The following is a 24,106-nucleotide window of genomic DNA, read 5'->3' on the forward strand; positions in this document are numbered from 1 at the left end:
ACAAGTCATTTTTCCAACAATTGTTTAAAGACAGATTATTTCACTTATAATTCACTGTATCACAATTCCAGTGGGTCAGAAGTTTACATACACTAAGTTTACTGTGCCTTTAACCAGCTTGGAAAATTCCAGAAAATGATGTCATGGCTTTAGAAGCTTCTGATAGGCTAATTGACATCATTTGAGTCAATTGGATGTGTACCTGTGGATGTATTTCAAGGCCTACCTTCAAACTCAGTGCCTCTTTGCCTGACATCATGGGAAAATGAAAAGAAATCAGCCAAGACCTCAGAATTTTTTTTTGTTGACCTCCACAAGTCTGGTTCATCCTTGGGAGCAATTTCCAAACGCCTGACGGTACCACGATCATCTGTACAAACAATAGTACGCAAGTATAAACACCATGGGACCACGCATCCGTCATACCGCTCAGGAAGGAGACGCGTTCTGTCTCCTAGAGGTGAACGTACTTTGGTGTGAAAAGTGCAAATCAATCCCAGAACAACAGCAAAGGACCTTCAGAAGATGCTGGAGGAAACAGGTACAAAAGTATCTATATCCACAGTAAAACGAGTTCTATATCGACATAACCTGAAAGGCCGCTCAGCAAGGAAGAAGCCACTGCTCCAAAATCGCCATAAAAAAGCCAGACTACGGTTTGCAACTGCACATGGGGACAAATATCATACTTTTTGGAGAAATGTCCTCTGGTCTGATGAAACAAAAATAGAACTGTTTTGCCATAATGACCATCGTTATGTTTGGAGGAAAAATGGGGCCGCTTGCAAGCCGAAGAACACCATCCCAACCGTGAAGCACGGGGGTGGCAGCATCATGCTGAGGGGGTGCTTTGCTGCAGGAGGGACTGGTGCACTTCACAAAATAGATGACCTCAATCCTATAGAAAATTTGTGGGCAGAACTGAAAAAGCGTGTGTGAGCAAGGAGGCCTACAAACCTGACTCAGTTACACCAGCTCTGTCAGGAGGAATGGGCCAAAATTCACCCAACTTATTGTGGGAAGCTTGTGGAAGGCTACCCAAAACGTTTGACCCAAGTTAAACAATTTAAAGGCAATGCTACCAAATACTATTGAGTGTATGTAAACTTCTGACCCACTGGGAATGTGATGAAATAAATAAAAGCTTAAATAAATCATTCTCTCTACTATTATTCTGACATTTCACATTCTTGAAATAAAGTGGTGATCCTAACTGACCTAAGACAGGGAATTTTTACTAGGATTAAATGTCAGGAATTGTGAAAAACTGAGTTTAAATGTATTTGGCTAAGGTGTATGTAAACTTTCGACTTCAACTGTACCTGGTAAAATAATGGTTCACAAACAACTCTGATTTTTCCCACAAATTATGCTTTATATTTTCCCAAATTATGTTCTCAGTTATATTTTTCACTCTTGAAATTACAATTGTTCATAGAGAAACAACGAAATTGGAGGTTCTAAGTCAATGTCAATGCTTAAATCACATCAGAAGACAATTTTGTTTTAGGTCTGGAAGAAATCTAACAAATGTCCCTTTAATTGCTTATCTGACCCTTTAATTGTGCATCTAGTGAGTGAGGAATGTACCGGTCTAGTGATAGTTCTGTGCTGCTCATTTCATGGCAACATTTGCAAATAACCAATAATAGATACAAATCATATACTTTCTCATGATATACTTCTGCCAGGTAAGCCTACTTTGAAGTTAACATTTAATTGAGAAGGTTTTGAGGAAAGTATTTCTGTCAATCCACAAGACGGTTATCACATCAACTGGCTACACGCAGAGTGATAGACAAATGCTCGCACCACAGAGACAGACTGGGGTAATATTGCTGGAAATTAATTGCCAGATATTGTGTTAGGTTTGGCTTTTTGAGCCAATAGTGGCTAACCAGGGGTGGGATAATGTCAATGTTGCCTTGATTAGATAGTAGCTGGTAGCATGCAGTGTCTGATACTTGTGAGATTTGTTCATGATAGTTTGCGGTGGAACATGTGAAAAATGAATGTACTTTCAGAATAGTTTGGAGAGCTACTCATAGGTGGTCTGGTAGCTACTGGTAGATCACGATGGACCTGTTGGAGATCCCTGATCTAAACTAATCCTAGAGGAATGGCTGTGATAGCGCTGCATTGTCTTAATGTCACAGTTTTCTATGTTATCAACAGAGAGAGAGTGACAACAAAGATATGCTTATTTAATTCAAACACATTCAGTTACAGTACAATTCCCAACCTGTTGAATGTTTGCCATGAACGTCCTGTAGTAGAGGTTAGAGAGAGATTACTGTCAGGAGAAAGAGAGAGATTACTGTCAGGAGAAAGAGAGAGGTTACTGTCAGGAGAAAGAGAGAGATTACTGTCAGGAGAAAGAGAGAGATTACTGTCAGGAGAAAGAGAGAGGTTACTGTCAGGAGAAAGAGAGAGGTTACTGTCAGGAGAAAGAGATAGATTACTGTCAGGAGAAAGAGAGAGGTTACTGTCAGGAGAAAGAGAGGGGTTACTGTCAGGAGAAAGAGAGATATTACTGTCAGGAGAAAGAGAGAGATTACTGTCAGGAGAAAGAGAGAGATTACTGTCAGGAGAAAGAGAGAGGTTACTGTCAGGAGAAAGAGAGATATTACTGTCAGGAGAAAGAGAGAGGTTACTGTCAGGAGAAAGAGAGAGATTACTGTCAGGAGAAAGAGAGAGATTACTGTCAGGAGAAAGAGAGAGATTACTGTCAGGAGAAAGAGAGAGATTACTGTCAGGAGAAAGAGAGAGATTACTGTCAGGAGAAAGAGAGAGATTACTGTCAGGAGAAAGAGAAGGGTTACTGTCAGGAGAAAGAGAGAGATTACTGTCAGGAGAAAGAGAGAGATTACTGTCAGGAGAAAGAGAGAGATTACTGTCAGGAGAAAGAGAAGGGTTACTGTCAGGAGAAAGAGAGAGATTACTGTCAGGAGAAAGAGAGAGGTTACTGTCAGGAGAAAGAGAGAGATTACTGTCAGGAGAAAGAGAGATTACTGTCAGGAGAAAGAGAGGGGTTACTGTCAGGAGAAAGAGAGAGATTACTGTCAGGAGAAAGAGAAGGGTTACTGTCAGGAGAAAGAGAGAGGTTACTGTCAGGAGAAAGAGATAGATTACTGTCAGGAGAAATAGAGAGGTTACTGTCAGGAGAAATAGAGAGGTTACTGTCAGGAGAAAGAGAGAGATTACTGTCAGGAGAAAGAGAGAGATTACTGTCAGGAGAAAGAGAAGGGTTACTGTCAAGAGAAAGAGAGAGATTACTGTCAGGAGAAAGAGAGAGATTACTGTCAGGAGAAAGAGAGAGATTACTGTCAGGAGAAAGAGAGAGATTACTGTCAGGAGAAAGAGAGAGATTACTGTCAGGAGAAAGAGATAGATTACTGTCAGGAGAAAGAGAGAGATTACTGTCAGGAGAAAGAGAGAGATTACTGTCAGGAGAAAGAGAGAGATTACTGTCAGGAGAAAGAGAGAGATTACTGTCAGGAGAAAGAGAGAGATTACTGTCAGGAGAAAGAGAGAGGTTACTGTCAGGAGAAAGAGAGAGATTACTGTCAGGAGAAAGAGAGAGATTACTGTCAGGAGAAATAGAGAGATTACTGTCAGGAGAAAGAGAGAGATTACTGTCAGGAGAAAGAGATAGATTACTGTCAGGAGAAAGAGAGAGATTACTGTCAGGAGAAAGAGAGAGATTACTGTCAGGAGAAAGAGAGAGATTACTGTCAGGAGAAAGAGAGAGGTTACTGTCAGGAGAAAGAGAGAGGTTACTGTCAGGAGAAATGCTGACCAATCAGAAGATATCATGGATTTAGGATATCAAGATATCACAGTCCATAAGCGAGATGACTGGGACAGAATTATTCTCTGTGTACTTGAGGAGTGTGTGTGTGTGTATTCTGTAGAGACTACAGACAGGCCTGTATACAGAGAGACTACAGACAGGCCTGGATACAGAGAGACTACAGACAGGCCTGGATACAGAGAGACTACAGACAGGCCTGGATACAGAGAGACTACAGACAGGCCTGGATACAGAGAGACTACAGACAGGCCTGGATACAGAGAGACTATGAAAACACAAGGCCTGGATACAGAGACACTATGAAAACACAAGGCCTGGATACAGAGAGACTATGAAAACACAAGGCCTGGATACAGAGAGACTATGAAAACACAAGGCCTGGATACAGAGACACTATGAAAACACAAGGTCTGGATACAGAGACACTATGAAAAGAAACAGGAAACTCACAGGAACACTAAAACAATATAACAGCAACACACAACAGAATCCCAGAGTTAGTTGCAGTACCTGTCTGAGTCCTTGGATACGTGTGGCCATGGCAACTGGCTGCTGCTCTTGACCAGGGGGTCAAACCCATTCCATGTAGGGCCTAGTGTCTGTGGGTTTTGTGTTTTTTCCTTTCAATTAAGACCTAGACAACCAGGTGAGGGGAGTTCCTTACTAATTAGTGACCTTAATTCATCAATCAAGTACAAGGGAGGAGTGAAAACCTGCAGACACTCGGCCCTCCGTGGAATGAGTTTGACACCTGTTGTAGGTCATAGAAGTCTGTCGTTATACACCACACACACACACACACACACACACACACACACACACACACACACACATCACACATCACACATCACACATCACACATCACATCACACCACACACACACACATACCACACATACACACAAGCTGTACTGTACCTGTCTGTGTCCTTGCTGACGTAGGGCCATGGTGGTTGGCTGTTGTTCTTCAGACCATAGAAGTCTGCCAGTATGTGTTCCTGGCTGTCCTCCAACCCAGCCTGGTTCCTGTTCACTATCTGTTTGATCACAGCGGTGGAGATGGGCACCGCACAGTGAGACGCATCCTCTTCCTCCCTGCAAGAGAAAACACACACACACACACACACACACACACACACACACACACACACACACACACACACACACACACACACACACACACACACAGGTTAGTCTTCATATAAAAACACACAGTTTCTGTGTGCCTCAGTTGGTCCAGTGTGGCGCCAGCAACGTGAGTTTGATTCCCACTGTCTGGGGTGAAATATTATCTCAACGTTTTCTACAGACACCCCAGTACAGTCAGTATCCACTCTGTGCTACTCTGTGGATCCTAACTGACCCCTACTAAAGTGGAAACAAACGACATGGTTGACTGGGGTCTAAAGTAGAAACCAAAGCCATGGTTAACTGGGGTCTAAAGTAGAAACCAAAGCCATGGTTAACTGGGGTCTAAAGTAGAAACCAAAGCCATGGTTAACTGGGGTCTAAAGTAGAAACCAAAGCCATGGTTAACTGGGGTCTAAAGTAGAAACCAAAGCCATGGTTAACTGGGGTCTAAAGTAGAAACCAAAGCCATGGTTAACTGGGGTCTAAAGTAGAAACCAAAGCCATGGTTAACTGGGGTCTAAAGTAGAAACCAAAGCCATGGTTAACTGGGGTCTAAAGTAGAAACCAACGCCATGGTTAACTGGGGTCTAAAGTAGAAACCAAAGCCATGGTTAACTGGGGTCTAAAGTAGAAACCAAAGCCATGGTTAACTGGGGTCTAAAGTAGAAACCAAAGCCATGGTTAACTGGGGTCTAAAGTAGAAACCAAAGCCATGGTTAACTGGGGTCTAAAGTAGAAACCAAAGCCATGGTTAACTGGGGTCTAAAGTAGAAACCAAAGCCATGGTTAACTGGGGTCTAAAGTAGAAACCAACGCCATGGTTAACTGGGGTCTAAAGTAGAAACCAAAGCCATGGTTAACTGGGGTCTAAAGTAGAAACCAAAGCCATGGTTAACTGGGGTCTAAAGTAGAAACCAAAGCCATGGTTAACTGGGGTCTAAAGTAGAAACCAAAGCCATGGTTAACTGGGGTCTAAAGTAGAAACCAAAGCCATGGTTAACTGGGGTCTAAAGTAGAAACCAAAGCCTTGTTAACTTGGTCGGGTGGTCTAGTTATTTCCTGCCTGGCGGGGTGTCTTTCAGCAGGTCTGGGGATCAGAGAGGGTGACCCAGCCTAGCAGCACTAAATAAATAACCCTATAGAATACTTTAGATACTTTAGATCCAGACAATAGAAGACCGTGGCTTTAGAACTACGACAAGCATCTACCTGTCACTCTACCAGTTCTACTTGGACTGGTGAGACCCCTCCCCTCCCTCCTCGGCCCGGGGTTGAAACAGAACTGTATGTCTGCGTCCCAAATGGCACCATATTCCCTATAGAGCCCTGGTTAAAAGTAGTGCACTATGTAGGGAATAGGGTGCCATTTGGAATGTAGCCTCTGTTTATTAATAGAGTCCATTGTGCTTTTAAAGGAAAGTGGAGTAATAAAGCAATGGATGGTGGAGAACAGGCCAGAGAGACAGCCTGATGATGGATGGTGGAGAACAGGCTAGAGAGACAGCCTGATGATGGATGGTGGAGAACAGGCCAGAGAGACAGCCTGATGATGGATGGTGGAGAACAGGCTAGAGAGACAGCCTGATGATGGATGGTGGAGAACAGGCTAGAGAGACAGCCTGATGATGGATGGTGGAGAACAGGCTAGAGAGACAGCCTGATGATGGATGGTGGAGAACAGGCTAGAGAGACAGCCTGATGATGGATGGTGGAGAACAGGCTAGAGAGACAGCCTGATGATGGATGGTGGAGAACAGGCCAGAGAGACAGCCTGATGATGGATGGTGGAGAACAGGCTAGAGACAGCCAGATGATGGATGGTGGAGAACAGGCCAGAGAGACAGCCTGATGATGGATGGTGGAGAACAGGCTAGAGACAGCCTGATGATGGATGGTGGAGAACAGGCCAGAGAGACAGCCTGATGATGGATGGTGGAGAACAGGCCAGAGAGACAGCCTGATGATGGATGGTGGAGAACAGGCTAGAGAGACAGCCTGATGATGGATGGTGGAGAACAGGCCAGAGAGACAGCCTGATGATGGATAACAGGCCAGAGAGACAGCCTGATGATGGATGGTGGAGAACAGGCCAGAGAGACAGCCTGGTGATGGATGGTGCAGAACAGGCTAGAGACAGCCTGATGATGGATGGTGGAGAACAGGCCAGAGAGACAGCCTGATGATGGATGGTGGAGAACAGGCTAGAGACAGCCTGATGATGGATGGTGGAGAACAGGCCAGAGAGACAGCCTGATGATGGATGGTGGAGAACAGGCCAGAGAGACAGCCTGATGATGGATGGTGGAGAACAGGCCAGAGAGACAGCCTGATGATGGATGGTGGAGAACAGGCCAGAGAGACAGCCTGATGATGGATGGTGGAGAACAGGCTAGAGACAACCTGATGATGGATGGTGGAGAGCAGGCCAGAGAGACAGCCTGATGATGGACAACAGGCCAGAGAGACAACCTGATGATGGATGGTGGAGAACAGGCCAGAGAGACAGCCTGATGATGGATGGTGGAGAACAGGCCAGAGAGACAGCCTGATGATGGATGGTGGAGAACAGGCCAGAGAGACAGCCTGATGATGGATAACAGGCCAGAGAGACAGCCTGATGATGGATGGTGGAGAACAGGCCAGAGAGACAGCCTGATGATGGATGGTGGAGAACAGGCCAGAGAGATAGCCTGATGATGGATGGTGGAGAACAGGCCAGAGAGACAGCCTGATGATGGATAACAGGCCAGAGAGACAGCCTGATGATGGATGGTGGAGAACAGGCCAGAGAGACAGCCTGTTGATGGATGGTAGAGAACAGGCTAGAGCGACAGACTGATGATGGATGGTGGAGAACAGGCCAGAGAGACAGCCTGATGATGGATAACAGGCCAGAGAGACAGCCTGATGATGGATGGTGGAGAATAGGCCAGAGAGACAGCCTGATGATGGATAACAGGCCAGAGAGACAGCCTGATGATGGATGGTGGAGAACAGGCTAGAGAGACAGCCTGATGATGGATAACAGGCCAGAGAGACAGCCTGATGATGGATGGTGGAGAACAGGCTAGAGAGACAGCCTGATGATGGATGGTGGAGAACAGGCTAGAGAGACAGCCTGATGATGGATGGTGGAGAACAGGCCAGAGAGACAGCCTGATGATGGATGGTGGAGAACAGGCCAGAGAGACAGCCTGATGATGGATGGTGGAGAACAGGCTAGAGAGACAGCCTGATGATGGATGGTGGAGAACAGGCCAGAGAGACAGCCTGATGATGGATAACAGGCCAGAGAGACAGCCTGATGATGGATGGTGGAGAACAGGCTAGAGAGACAGCCTGATGATGGATGGTGGAGAACAGACCAGAGAGACAGCCTGATGATGGATGGTGGAGAACAGGCCAGAGAGACAACCTGATGATGGATGGTGGAGAACAGGCTAGAGAGACAGCCTGATGATGGATGGTGGAGAACAGGCTAGAGAGACAGCCTGATGATGGATAACAGGCCAGAGAGACAGCCTGATGATGGATGGTGGAGAACAGGCTAGAGAGACAGCCTGATGATGGATGGTGGAGAACAGGCCAGAGAGACAGCCTGATGATGGATGGTGGAGAACAGGCCAGAGAGACAACCTGATGATGGATGGTGGAGAACAGGCTAGAGAGACAGCCTGATGATGGATGGTGGAGAACAGGCTAGAGAGACAGCCTGATGATGGATGGTGGAGAACAGGCCAGAGAGACAACCTGATGATGGATGGTGGAGAACAGGCCAGAGAGACAGCCTGATGATGGATGGTGGAGAACAGGCTAGAGAGACAGCCTGATGATGGATGGTGGAGAACAGGCCAGAGAGACAACCTGATGATGGATGGTGGAGAACAGGCTAGAGAGACAGCCTGATGATGGATGGTGGAGAACAGGCCAGAGAGACAACCTGATGATGGAGAACAGGCCAGAGAGACAGCCTGATGATGGATGGTGGAGAACAGGCTAGAGAGACAACCTGATGATGGAGAACAGGCCAGAGAGACAGCCTGATGATGGATGGTGGAGAACAGGCTAGAGAGACAGCCTGTTGACAGGAAAGGATTCATTCAGACTGGGGGTGCATTCCAAACAGTACCCTATTCCCTTTATAGTGCACTACTTTTGACCAGGGCCCATAGGACTCCTGGTCCAATAGTCGTCCACTCTCTAGGGAATAGGGTGCCATTTGGGATGCAGTCTGGGTCCTGAAGGAACATACTACTACAGGCTTCTGATTCTCCTCAAGTCGCTCATGTGGTTTCAACCCCAGAACACACATATGAGAGCAGGGATGTGTTCCAAATGTCACACTATTCCATTTATAGTGCACTACTTTTAACCAGGGTCCATGGGGCTCTGGTCAAAAGTAGTGCACTATGTAGGGAATAGTGTGACATGTAGGACGCAGACTAGGACATTACAGTTGTGGTTAACTGGTCTGTCTGTCTGTCTGTCCACAGCCCAGTCCCTTCCTCAACCATTGGAAGCCACAACTATTCCTAATTACAGGAAGGAAAGAGGAGATGGTGACCAGCGAACATTTGAAACTGACTGGTCCTGAAGATGGGGGAGACAGCAGGAGAAGAGGAGGAGGAGGAGGAGAGGAGGTGGAGGAGGAGGAGAGGAGGAGGAGAGGAGGAGGAGAGGTGGATGAGGAGGAGAGGAGGAGGAGGAGAGGAGGAGGAGGAGAGGAGGAGGAGGAGGAGGAGGCGGCGGCGGGTAGTGTGGTGAATGAGTGTCTGTTAAGGCAGGGGACACTCTGAACACATGCTAGATAGTGGTCCAAATTCAACTAGACAAGGCAGGGGACACTCTGAACACATGCTAGATAGTGATCCAAATTCAACTAGACAAGAGCTTCTTGAATTGTTGTTTGAGCTCAGAGAGAGATGATTTCTCTACACACACGACCTAGAGGACATGAAGACGGAATGAAGGACTGACTGACGGACCGACTGATGGACAAACTGACGGACTGACTGACTGACGGACTGACGGACTGACTGACTGACTGACTGACTGACTGACTGACTGACTGACTGACGGACTGATGGACTGACGGACTGACTGACTGACTGACGGACTGACTGACGGACTGACGGATGGACTAACTGACTGACTGACGGACCGACTGATGGACTGACTGATGGACTGACGGACTGACTGACGGACTGACGGATGGGCTAACTGACTTACTGACGGACCGACTGATGGACTGATTGGCTGATAGAAAAGCAGCTAGTACAGCTAGTAGCTGTACTGTATGATGTGTGGTGAGAGCTGAGATCTGGGTTCTGAGATCTGGGTTCTGAGATCTGGGTTCTGCCCATGATGAGGTGGTGTCACACTGGCACAGACACCTTCGACCCAGGCCTTCTCACAGTCCACATACTCATCCACAACACACACTTATACATGACACCCCGTGGGCCAGAAACCTGTGTGGGTGTGTGGTATGTGTGTGCAGTATGTGTGTGCGTGCGGGAGGTGGTGTGTGTTTTACCTGGCCTGGAAGGTGAGGTGGTGCATCAGGTCATTCTCAGCGTTCAGTAGTTGTTCCTGGTGTCCCTGTCCCTGGATCAGCTGACTCTCTCTCAGCCCCAGACTTCTTTTCTCTGTGTGGATGATGACAGGGTCTGGAAGGTGGCTACGCATCATGAACAGAGGACTGAATACCACCTGGAAGAGGACAGGACACCATTAGAGACAGAGAGAGACAGACAGAGAGAGAGACAGAGAGAGAGCGAGAGAGAGAGAGGTGGTATTGCCCCTAAACAGAGAGGACACAGTGGCAGAATACATGACCACTGTGACTGACCTGAAAATAATAAGGTAGAAAGAGAGAGAGAGAGAGAGAGCGAGCGTCTGGCAGGTGACTACACATCATGAAGTGGAGGCTGCTGAGGGGAGGACAGCTCATAATAATGTCTGTTGTGAGTACAGTAGAGTAGAGAGGAGACAGAAAGAGGTCTGTTGTGAGGAGACAGAAAGAGGTCTGTTGTGAGGAGACAGAAAGAGGTCTGTTGTGAGGAGACAGAAAGAGGTCTGTTGTGAGGAGACAGAAAGAGGTATGTTGTGAGTACAGTAGAGTAGTGAGGAGACAGAAAGAGGTCTGTTGTGAGGAGACAGAAAGAGGTCTGTTGTGAGGAGACAGAAAGAGGTCTGTTGTGAGGAGACAGAAAGAGGTCTGTTGTGAGGAGACAGAAAGAGGTCTGTTGTGAGGAGACAGAAAGAGGTCTGTTGTGAGTACAGTAGAGTAGAGAGGAGACAGAAAGAGGTCTGTTGTGAGGAGACAGAAAGAGGTCTGTTGTGAGGAGACAGAAAGAGGTCTGTTGTGAGGAGACAGAAAGAGGTCTGTTGTGAGTACAGTACAATGACAGTGGTCCCCAGCATCTACTGGGCTCTTGGTGATGATGGGAAACAGCTCTCGCTCTCTCTCTCTCTCTCTCTCTCTCTCTCTCTCTCTCTCTCTCTCTCTCTCTCTCTCTCTCTCTCTCACAACCATCCTAATCTACCAAAATACTGTCTGCCTGGCATCACCGCACTGAAAACTCCCATTTCATCCTCCGTATGGACTTCTGTGCGTGCGTCCTACCTATGTGGTGGTACTGTAATCAATGACACACTGTGGTGGTTACTGAGAGGAAGCTGGAGAGAGAGAGAGCTCTATTGTAATATTGTCACCAGTGTGGTGGTTACTGAGAGGAAGCTGGAGAGAGAGAGAGCTCTATTGTAATATTGTCACCAGTGTGGTGGTTACTGAGAGGAAGCTGGAGAGAGAGAGAGCTCTATTGTAATATTGTCACCAGTGTGGTGGTTACTGAGAGGAAGCTGGAGAGAGAGAGAGCTCTATTGTAATATTGTCACCAGTGTGTGTGTCAGTCTGAGTGATGTTGTGGCACTGCAACCCAAAATAACAAGAGACACGTCTCAAAACAAACCCTCTCTGTGTTGAGACTCTGGGAAAGAGCTGGGGTGTTAAAGGACGGTGTTAGAGTTAAAGGACGGTGTTAGAGATAGAGGACGGTGTTAAAGTTAGAGGACGGTGTTAGAGTTAGAGGACGGTGTTAGAGATAGAGGACGGTGTTAGAGTTAGAGGACGGTGTTAGAGTTAGAGGACGGTGTTAGAGTTAAAGGACGGTGTTAGAGTTAGAGGACGGTGTTAGAGTTAGAGGACGGTGTTAGATATAGAGGACGGTGTTAGAGTTAGAGGACGGTGTTAGAGTTAGAGGACGGTGTTAGAGTTAGAGGACGGTGTTAGAGTTAGAGGACGGTGTTAGAGTTAGAGGACGGTGTTAGAGTTAAAGGACGGTGTTAGAGTTAGAGGACGGTGTTAGAGTTAGAGGACGGTGTTAGAGTTAAAGGACGGTGTTAGAGTTAGAGGACGGTGTTAGAGTTAGAGGACGGTGTTAGAGTTAGAGGACGGTGTTAGAGTTAGAGGACGGTGTTAGAGTTAGAGGACGGTGTTAGAGTTAAAGGACGGTGTTAGAGTTAGAGGACGGTGTTAGAGTTAGAGGACGGTGTTAGAGTTAGAGGACGGTGTTAGAGTTAGAGGACGGTGTTAGAGTTAAAGGACGGTGTTAGAGTTAAAGGACGGTGTTAGAGTTAGAGGACGGTGTTAGAGTTAAAGGACGGTGTTAGAGTTAGAGGACGGTGTTAGAGTTAGAGGACGGTGTTAGAGATAGAGGACGGTGTTAGAGATAGAGGACGGTGTTAGAGTTAGAGGGCGGTGTTAGAGTTAGAGGACGGTGTTAGAGTTAAAGGACGGTGTTAGAGTTAGAGGACGGTGTTAGAGTTAAAGGACGGTGTTAGAGTTAGAGGACGGTGTTAGAGTTAGAGGACGGTGTTAGAGTTAGAGGACGGTGTTAGAGTTAGAGGACGGTGTTAGAGTTAGAGGATGGTGTTAGAGATAGAGGACGGTGTTAGAGTTAGAGGACGGTGTTAGAGTTAAAGGACGGTGTTAGAGTTAGAGGACGGTGTTAGAGTTAGAGGACGGTGTTAGAGTTAAAGGACGGTGTTAGAGTTAGAGGACGGTGTTAGAGTTAAAGGACGGTGTTAGAGTTAAAGGACGGTGTTAGTTAAAGGACGGTGTTAGAGTTAGAGGACGGTGTTAGAGTTAGAGGACGGTGTTAGAGGGATGGTGGGGACACGGGCTGCACCCTATTTCCTACAGTATATATTGACTAGGGACACTATGGGCTCTGATAGAAAGTAGTGCACTATATAGGGAATAGGGTGCCATTTCAGACGCAGACCTGACCTGGATGGCTATACTCACCACTCTCTGCTGCATGTGAGAGTCAGGTTCCATGGTGATCAGGGTACACCACACGTAGAACAATGAGCCGCTGGAACAAGGCACCTGCAAGGAGACCAACCCACACCATTAGATAGTACAGCTACTATTCTCACCTCTGACCTGGCAATAAACAATTACCTTAGAGACTGCTTTGCCCTATTAAACACTGGTCCTATATAAATACTGGTGTACAAACCTTTTCTATTCATATACTGTCCATACTGTCTATACACACCATCCTATATAACTACTGCTGTACACACCTTTTCTATTCATATTCTATCTATACCATTATGTATATATATTCCGGACTCTTTTTGGATTATGCGCATATTGTTTTGTATTGTTGGAGCTAGAAACACAAGCATATAGCTAGGTAATACTGCACTGTTGGAGTTAGAAACACAAGCATATAGCTAGGTATTACTGCACTGTTGGAGTTAGAAACACAAGCATATAGCTAGGTATTACTGCACTGTTGGAGCTAGAAACACACGCATATAGCTAGGTATTACTGTACTGTTGGAGTTAGGAACACAAGCATATAGCTAGGAATTACTGCACTGTTGGAGTTAGAAACACACGCATATAGCTAGGTATTACTGCACTGTTGGAGCTAGAAACACACGCATATAGCTAGGTATTACTGTACTGTTGGAGTTAGGAACACAAGCATATAGCTAGGTATTACTGCACTGTTGGAGCTAGAAACACACGCATATAGCTAGGTATTACTGCACTGTTGGAGTTAGAAACACAAGCATATAGCTAGGTATTACTGCACTGTTGGAGCTAGAAACACAAGCATATAGCTAGGTATTACTGCACTGTTGGAGTTAGAAACACAAGCATATAGCTAGGTATTACTGCACTGTTGGAGCTAGAAACACAAGCATATAGCTAGGTATTACTGCATTGTTGGAGTTAGAAACACAAGCATATAGCTAGGTATTACTGCACTGTTCGAGCTAGAAACACACGCATATAGCTAGGTATTACTGCACTGTTGGAGCTAGAAACACAAGCATATAGCTAGGTATTACTGCATTGTTGGAGTTAGAAACACAAGCATATAGCTAGGTATTACTGCACTGTTCGAGCTAGAAACACACGCATATAGCTAGGTATTACTGCACTGTTGGAGCTAGAAACACAAGCATATAGCTAGGTATTACTGCACTGTTGGAGTTAGAAACACAAGCATATAGCTAGGTATTACTGCACTGTTGGAGCTAGAAACACAAGCATATAGCTAGGTATTACTGCACTGTTGGAGCTAGAAACACACGCATATAGCTAGGTATTACTGTACTGTTGGAGTTAGGAACACAAGCATATAGCTAGGAATTACTGCACTGTTGGAGTTAGAAACACACGCATATAGCTAGGTATTACTGCACTGTTGGAGTTAGAAACACAAGCATATAGCTAGGTATTACTGCACTGTTGGAGCTAGAAACACAAGCATATAGCTAGGTATTATTGCACTGTTGGAGCTAGAAACACAAGCATATAGCTAGGTATTACTGCACTGTTGGAGTTAGAAACACAAGCATATAGCTAGGTATTACTGCACTGTTGGAGCTAGAAACACAAGCATATAGCTAGGTAATACTGCACTGTTGGAGTTAGAAACACAAGCATATAGCTAGGTATTACTGCACTGTTGGAGTTAGAAACACAAGCATATAGCTAGGTATTACTGCACTGTTGGAGTTAGAAACACACGCATATAGCTAGGTATTACTGCACTGTTGGAGTTAGAAACACAAGCATATAGCTAGGTATTACTGCACTGTTGGAGTTAGAAACACACGCATATAGCTAGGTATTACTGCACTGTTGGAGCTAGAAACACACGCATATAGCTAGGTATTACTGCACTGTTGGAGTTAGAAACACACGCATATAGCTAGGTATTACTGCACTGTTGGAGTTAGAAACACACGCATATAGCTAGGTATTACTGCACTGTTGGAGCTAGAAACACAAGCATATAGCTAGGTATTACTGCACTGTTGGAGTTAGAAACACAAGCATATAGCTAGGTATTACTGCACTGTTGGAGCTAGAAACACACGCATATAGCTAGGTATTACTGCACTGTTGGAGTTAGAAACACAAGCATATAGCTAGGTATTACTGCACTGTTGGAGCTAGAAACACAAGCATATAGCTAGGTATTACTGCACTGTTGGAGTTAGAAACACAAGCATATAGCTAGGTATTACTGCACTGTTGGAGCTAGAAACACAAGCATATAGCTAGGTATTACTGCATTGTTGGAGTTAGAAACACAAGCATATAGCTAGGTATTACTGCACTGTTCGAGCTAGAAACACACGCATATAGCTAGGTATTACTGCACTGTTGGAGCTAGAAACACAAGCATATAGCTAGGTATTACTGCATTGTTGGAGTTAGAAACACAAGCATATAGCTAGGTATTACTGCACTGTTCGAGCTAGAAACACACGCATATAGCTAGGTATTACTGCACTGTTGGAGCTAGAAACACAAGCATATAGCTAGGTATTACTGCACTGTTGGAGTTAGAAACACAAGCATATAGCTAGGTATTACTGCACTGTTGGAGCTAGAAACACAAGCATATAGCTAGGTATTACTGCACTGTTGGAGCTAGAAACACAAGCATATAGCTAGGTATTACTGCACTGTTGGAGCTAGAAACACACGCATATAGCTAGGTATTACTGCACTGTTGGAGCTAGAAACACAAGCATATAGCTAGGTATTACTGCACTGTTGGAGCTAGAAACACAAGCATATAGCTAGGTATTACTGCACTGTTGGAGTTAGAAACACACGCATATAGGTAGGTATTACTGCACTGTTGGAAATGGAAACACAAGCATATAGCTAGGTAATACTGTACTGTTGGAGCTAGAAACACAAGCATTTCACTGCACCTGAGATAACATCTGCAAATCTGTGTACGGGACCAATAAACGTTGATTTGGTGTACAGCAGTAGTGTGTAAAAAGTTCTAATAACTAAACTGAATGATCAATGTTCTAGAAGAGGTTAAAGAGGCTAGAGGAAACAGCAATGCCTAAACCCCTGTCATGTCAAAGGTCATCAAGGTCAGAGTTCACCCACGGCACCACCACCGGAGATCAACATGTTTGTGTCCTGTGGTGGAGAGAAGTGTATCAGGACATCTGTAATGACCAACGTGCCGTGGAGCGCCCTAACTAACCCACCCCACTGAGTCACATCATGTTCATAGTCCCCCAACGTGATCATGTTCTGTCCCCAACATGGGCTCCAAGGCTTTCTGAAGCTGTACAACAGGACCCACACAAAGCTCCAGTACTTCAACACCATCCAACAGCTAAGTCCAATGACAATTTAACTGTTAGCGCGGGATAATAGCCTATTAAACTCTGTCAGATCTGAGAAGATTTAAAAGCAGAAAATGTGCCCTTCAGAATGGTTAATGGTCGTGGGTCGCATCCCAAATGGAACCCTATTCCCTACATAGTGCACTACTTTTTACCAGGGCCCCACAGACTTCTGGTCAAAAGTAGTGCACTATGTAGGGAATAGGGTGGAATTTGGGATGCGAGTCTTAACGTTTCACTGGCTCTATTCCCCTCTACCCTGACTCCTCGTTAAGACCTCACCATGCCAAGGCCGTTACAACGCAGCGTAATTTACGGTCAGCTAGGGACTTCATTTAACTGTGGACAAAACACCAGGCATGAACACAATAACGAACATTTAGTTCTGTTCTGTTCAGCTCTGACATTGGCCTCGGTTCCTCTTGGGTGAAGGATAACACACAGAGGGTGAAAAACACTGGCAAGCATCGCACTGCTAGACACACAGGCCTGGTCCACCAACACCAAGGTTACAGACCTAGTTATGAGTTTCTATCAGGAGATAACATCAGACGAAGAGGGAAGAGAAGAGAGGCAGTAAAAGAGGGTATGAGAAAAAGAAGGAGAGATGGTGCCTGCAGAGAGAAGGAGAGATGGTGCCTGAAGAGAGAAGGAGAGATGGTGCCTGAAGAGAGAAGGAGAGATGGTGCCTGAAGAGAGAAGGAGAGATGGTGCCTGCAGAGAGAAGGAGAGATTTTTTTTGTCCAATAAAATAACATCAAATTGATCGGAAATACAGTGTAGACATTGTTAATGTTGTAAATGGATATTGTAGCTGGAAATGGCAGATTTTTAATGGAATATCTACATAGGCGTACAGAGGCCCATTATCAGCAACCATCAGTCCTGTGTTCCAATGGCACGTTGTGTTTGCTAATCAAAGTTTATCATTTTAAAAGGCTAATCGATCATTAGAAAACCCTTTTGCAATTACGTTAGCACAGCTGAAAACTGTTGTGCTGATTAAAGAAGCAATAAAACTGGCCTTCTTGAGACTAGTTAAGTATCTGGAGCATCAGCAATTGTGGGTTCGATTACAGGCTCAAAATGGCTAGAAACAAATAACTTTCTTCTGAAACTCGTCAGAAGATGAAGATGGGCAGTCTGAGATATGGCTTTTTCTTTAGAAAACAAGGACATTTCTAAGTGACCCCAAACTTTTGAATGGTAGTGCAAATGTATTCACCCCCTTTGGCATTTTTCCTATTTTGTTGCCTTACAACCTGGAATTAAAATTGATTTTTGGGGGGTTTGTATCATTTGATTTACACAACATGCCTACCACTTTGAAGATGCAAAATATGTTTTATTGTGAAACAAACAAGAAATAACACAAAAAAAACAGAAAACTTGAGCATGCATAACTATTCACCCCCCCAAAAGGCAATACTTTGTAGAGCCACCTTTTGCAGCAATTTCAGCTGCAAGTCTCTTGGGGTATGTCTCTATAAGCTTGGCACATCTAGCCACTGGGATTTTTGCCCATTCTTCAAGGCAAAACTGCTCCATCTCCTTCAAGTTGGATGGGTTCCGCTGGTGTACAGCAATCTTTAAGTCATACCACAGATTCTCAATTGGATTGATGTCTGGGCTTTGACTAGGCCATTCCAAGACATTTAAATGTTTCCCCTTAAACCACTTGAGTGTTGCTTTAGCAGTATGCTTAGGGTCATTGTCCTGCTGGAAGGTGAACCTCCGTCCCAGTCTCAAATCTCGGGAAGACCGAAACAGGTTTCACCATCAATCATTCCTTCAATTCTGACCAATTTCCCAGTCCCTGCCGATGAAAAACATCCCCACAGCATGATGCTGCCACCACCATGCTTCACTGTGGGGATGGTGTTCTCGGGGTGATGAGAGGTGTTGAGTTTGCGCCAGACATAGCGTTTTCCTTGATGGCCAAAAAGCTCAATTTTAGTCTCATCTGACCAGAGTACCTTTTTCCATGTGTTTGGGGAGTCTCCCACATGCTTTTTGGCGAACATCAAACGTGTTTGCTTATTTATTTCTTTAAGCAATGGCTTTTTTCTGGCCACTCTTCCGTAAAGCCCAGCTCTGTGGAGTGTACGGCTTGAAGTGGTCATATGGACAGATTCTCCAATTTCCGCTGTGGAGCTTTGCAGCTCCTTCAGGGTTATTGTTGGTCTCTTTGTTGCCTCTGATTAATGCCCTCCTTGCCTGGTCCGTGAGTTTTGGTGGGCGGCCCTCTCTTGGCAGGTTTGTTGTGGTGCCATTTCCATTTTTTAAATAATGGATTTAGTGGTGGTCCGTGGGATGTTCAAAGTTTCTGATATTTTTTTAGAACCCAACCCAACCCAACTTCTCCACAACTTTGTCCCTGACCTGTTTGGAGAGCTCCTTGGTCTTCATGGTGCCGCTTGCTTGGTGGTGCCCCTTGCTTAGTGGTGTTGCAGACTCTGGGGCCTTTCAGAACAGGTGTATATATACTGAGATCATGTGACAGATCATGTGACACTTAGATTGCACACAGGTGGACTTTATTTAACTAATTATGTGACTTCTGAAGGTAATTGGTTGCACCAGATCTTATTTAGGGGCTTCATAGCAAAGGGGGTGAATACTTATGCACGCACCACTTTTCCATTATTGTTTTCTTAGAATTTTTTGAAACAAGTTATTTTTTTCATTTCACTTCACCAATTTGGACTATTTTGTGTATGTCCATTACATTAAATTACAGGTTGTAATGCAACAAAATAGGAAAAACGTCAAGGGGGGTGAATACTTTTGCAAGGCACTGTATATATACAGAGAGAGGGAGAGAGAGAGAGAGAGAGAGAGACGCTAAATTCTACAACCACTTAAAAGGAAGTGATTCCCAAACCTTCCATAACAAAGCCATCACCTACAGAGAGATGAACCTGGAGAAGAGTCCCCTAAGCAAGCTGGTCCTGGGGCTCGGTTAACAAACACAAACAGACCCCACAGAGCCCCAGGACATCAACACAATTAGACCCAACCAAATCATGAGAAAACAAAAATATAATTACTTGACACACAGTGGCAGAATACCTGACCAATGTGACTGACCCAAACTTAAGGAAAGCTTTGACTATGTACAGACTCAGTGAGCATAGCCTTGCTATTGAGAAACACATGTTTTCCTCAGATTATAGCCTTGCACATTAGAGACACATGTTTTCCTCAGATTACACAGATTCACAAAGAATTTGAAATCAAATCCAATTTTGATAAACTCCCATATCTATTGTGCGAAATACCAGTGTGCCATCACAGCAGCAAGATTTGTGACCTGTTGCCACAAGAAAAGGGCAACCAGTGAAGAACAAACACCATTGTAAATACAACCCATATTTATGTTTATTTATTTTCCCATTTGTACTTTAACTATTTGCACATTGTTACAACACTGTATATAGACATAATATGACATTTGAAATGTCTTTATTCTTTTGGAACTTCTGAGTGTAATGTTTACTGTTAATATTTATTGTTTATTTCACTTTTGTTTACTATCTACTTCACTTGGTGGTGTTGAAAATGATTGTGGGGAGAGAGTCTGGTGTGTGTGTGTGCTTCTGTGTGTTTAGGTGTGTGTGTGTGTGCTTCTGTGTGTTTAGGTGTGTGTGTGTGTATCTGTGTATGCACTCACCTGTACCACAGAGCTGCCCCCCCTTTCCTTCTCCTTCCTCTCCAGTCTGACATCCCGAGACCAGTCCTCATCTCCTCTGGCTCTGACACACAGCTCTGTCATCTCTGAGTCCTCCAGGACGTATGAGGGCAGCTTCCTCCCAGCCTCCAGACAGTCAGCATGTTCCTTAACCACCGTCTGGCCATCTGGATTCACATAGTGCTGCACCACCCGCAGATCAATGTCCTGAGACAGGTAGCTACACATCACCTGACGACCACAGATTATTATCTAGAGAGAGAGAGAGAGAGAGAGAGAGAGAGAGAGAGAGGGAGGAGAGAGAGAGAGAGAGAGAGAGAGAGAGAGAGAGAGAGAGAGAGAGAGAGAGAGAGAGAGAGAGAGAGAGAGAGAGAGAGAGAGAGAGAGAGAGAGAGAGAGAGGAGAGAGAGAGAGAGAGAGAGAGAGAGAGAGAGAGAGAGAGAGAGAGAGAGAGAGAGAGAGAGAGAGAGAGAGAGAGGTTATGTTAGAGTCAAAGCTAGACTTATTGGAGATATCAGGTTATTCATCAACACACTGATACAGTTGTGATGTGTTAATCAGTAACAGAGTCCTTACAGCCCCTGTCCTCCAAAACCTCTGGCATTATCAAAGCCCCCCTGGTCAGTATGGGTCCTGCCTGCTGCTGCCTCCCAGCCTGATGCTTTTCTGAAGACACTGTGTAAAATCTGTCACTATCACTGCAGACAGACCAGAGTGGAGCAGACAGCAGCAGAATCCTCTGTCCCCCTGTTTCTCCCTGTCCTCTACAGAACACCACAGCCAAGTCACAAATGGAACCTAATCCCCTATGGGTCCTGGTCAAAAGTAGTGCACTACATAGGGAATAGGGTGCCATTTGGGACGAAGCCCACAACTCCCCCTGGCCCCTGTACAGCTCTAACCCAGCTCAGTCACCAGGGAGCCCTCATCTGGTCCTGACACTTCTAATTGAGCTCACAATTGATTGTTTCCACCACCCCGTGTGTGTGTTCTCTGGGTGGTGGTGGTGGTAATGGTGGTGAGGAGCGAGATTGCTCTCTGAAGAGAGAGACTTCTCCTGCTCATCAATCATCCTTTTATAGCCCTTCTCACAGCTCACAGGCTCTCAGTCACGTAATCACACTCACACACACACACACACACACACACTCTTGAGGAGCACTCAACAGGCGTTAACTGTGAATGAACCTCTACACACTGTGTCTAACTGAATCCTGTCTGTGGTGACAACTCCACTAATTGGATCACATCCTGTCTGTGGTGACAACTCCACTAATTGGATCACATCCTGTCTGTGGTGACAACTCCACTAATTGGATCACATCCTGTCTGTGGTGACAACTCCACTAACTGGATCCCCTCCTGTCTGTCTGTGGTGACAACTCCACTAACTGGATCACCTCCTGTCTGTCTGTGGTGACAACTCCACTAACTGGATCACCTCCTGTCTGTCTGTGGTGACAACTCCACTAACTGGATCCCCTCCTGTCTGTCTGTGGTGACAACTCCACTAACTGGATCACCTCCCGTCTGTGGTGACAACTCCACTAACTGGATCACCTCCTGTCTGTGGTGACAACTCCACTAACTGGATCCCCTCCTGTCTGTCTGTGGTGACAACTCCACTAACTGGATCACCTCCTGTCTGTCTGTGGTGACAACTCCACTAACTGGATCACCTCCTGTCTGTCTGTGGTGACAACTCCACTAACTGGATCACCTCCTGTCTGTCTGTGGTGACAACTCCACTAACTGGATCAACTCCTGTCTGAAGGAGGAGACATGGTTCTGTTCAGGGTCTGAAGAGAAGAGAACTGTAGTGTGACACAGAGAAAGACCCAGAACAAGATCAAGATGAGCTCTGCTCACACACACACACACACACACACGCACGCACGCACACACACGCCCACGCGTACACACGTGCACACGTACACGCGCACACGTGCACGCGCATGCACACACACACACACACACACACACACACACACACACACACACACACACACACACACACACACACACACACACACTCCTCCCACAGCCAGCCTGTGACCAGAGACATCTTCTGTTGCTGTAGCAGCTGTCACAATCTCAGGCTGTGTGTTGGGGATTGGATGTGACCAGGACTCATACCCCATCATTGTAGCCAATGAGAACTAGATGTCGGAGCGGACCAGATAGGAATGTAGCCAGTCTGTTTTGTCTGCTGGCTAGAGGGAGACGTGTGACACTTGACAATGTTTACATAACAAAGGGTCCCCACATTTCAGAGATGGCATCTCAGATTTGGAGAATCAAATGTTTGGTGTGTTTGGAGCAATTCAAACATGGTTTAGTACATTTATTCGGCTGGTGTAAAATGTGCTGTTTTATCTAACATTTCATTAACACGGATCAATCTCGTTTAAGACAACACATTTCCTGTTCTGTTTTTTGGAGAAGTGAGCAAACATTGTGGATGGCTGGAGGGTTTTCAGAGTTTTCCCGTTGTAACAACAGATTGTAATATGAAACAGGATGTTGTTCTCAGACTAGTGTTCCCTTTGTAACAACAGATTGTAATATGAAACAGGATGTTGTTCTCAGACTAGTGTTCTCTTTGTAACAACAGATTGTAATATGAAACAGGATGTTGTTCTCAGACTAGTGTTCTCTTTGTAACAACAGATTGTAATATGAAACAGGATGTAGTTCTCAGACTAGTGTTCCCTTTGTAACAACAGATTGTAATATGAAACAGGATGTAGTTCTCAGACCAGTGTTCTCTTTGTAACAACAGATTGTAATATGAAACAGGATGTAGTTCTCAGACTAGTGTTCCCTTTGTAACAACAGATTGTAATATGAAACAGGATGTAGTTCTCGGACCATCAGGCATCACACACAGTAGAATGTCACAACAGGAGGATGGGTTGCACATTAATTGCCTTTTGGGAACAATAAAGCTTTATTGAATTGAATAGAATACGGTACCTGTTTCTGGACAGCGTTGAGCTGCAACACCTTGATGATGAGGGAGGCGGTCCGTCCTTTATATTGAATAGTCCTCAACAGAGACCCCACGTTGTCCACACTGAAGGCCTCAGACCAACGCCAGTTACCCCACCCCTCTATACAGATGTGAAGGAGCTGGAGGAGAGGAGGAGGGGAGGAGGAGTGGAGAGAAGAGACTAACATTAACATACAGTAATCAAGAGTATTTCCGCCCTTACAGTATTTATGCCAGAGCAGTATTTATGCCAGTGCAGAAGGCAACAAGTCAACAGAATTATTTTTGTTTAGAGATCTCTGTTGAGGAAAAATCCTTCTGTTTATTGGATTGAACATGTTCTGAATGCCGGTGGTGTTGACACTGAAGCAGTCCCACACAATAAACTGGCTGATGAGTTCCAGCACCATGCAGCTGGGCTTGTCATCCACACGTCTAAATAAGAGACCCATACTGGCAGATACTCATCTTAGTTACATCTGCATATCATAGTTACATCTTCATATCATAGTTACATCTTCATATCATAGTTACATCTGCATATCATAGTTACATCTTCATAGCTCCATCTGCATATCATAGTTACATCTTCATAGCTCCATCTGCATATCATAGTTACATCTTCATAGCTCCATCTGCATATCATAGTTACATCTTCATAGCTCCATCTTCATATCATAGTTACATCTTCATATCATAGTTACATCTGCATATCATAGTTACATCTTCATAGCTCCATCTGCATATCATAGTTACATCTTCATAGCTCCATCTGCATATCAT

At 45.2% G+C, this 24,106-nt stretch overlaps 1 protein-coding gene across 1 annotated transcript; it reads right to left on the reverse strand.

Annotated features, from left to right (window-relative positions):
- Window positions 1-4,730: 4,730 nt before the first annotated feature.
- On the reverse strand, window positions 4,731-23,460 carry LOC311123357 (intermembrane lipid transfer protein VPS13B-like; the record flags this gene model as incomplete). The annotated part of the gene is made up of 5 exons (XM_084197627.1): window positions 23,308-23,460; window positions 20,314-20,583; window positions 13,255-13,338; window positions 10,480-10,655; window positions 4,731-4,907 (listed from the first exon to the last, which is right to left on the reverse strand). Coding segments are annotated over exons 2-5 (683 nt in total), but the record flags the coding sequence as incomplete, so codon positions are not given.
- Between the last annotated feature and the right edge of the window lie 646 nt (window positions 23,461-24,106).

The sequence above is a fragment of the Coregonus lavaretus genome (genome assembly GCF_964263955.1).
Source record: "Coregonus lavaretus genome assembly, contig: HAP1_SCAFFOLD_5035, whole genome shotgun sequence".
In the NCBI taxonomy this organism is placed as follows: Eukaryota; Metazoa; Chordata; class Actinopteri; order Salmoniformes; family Salmonidae; genus Coregonus; species Coregonus lavaretus.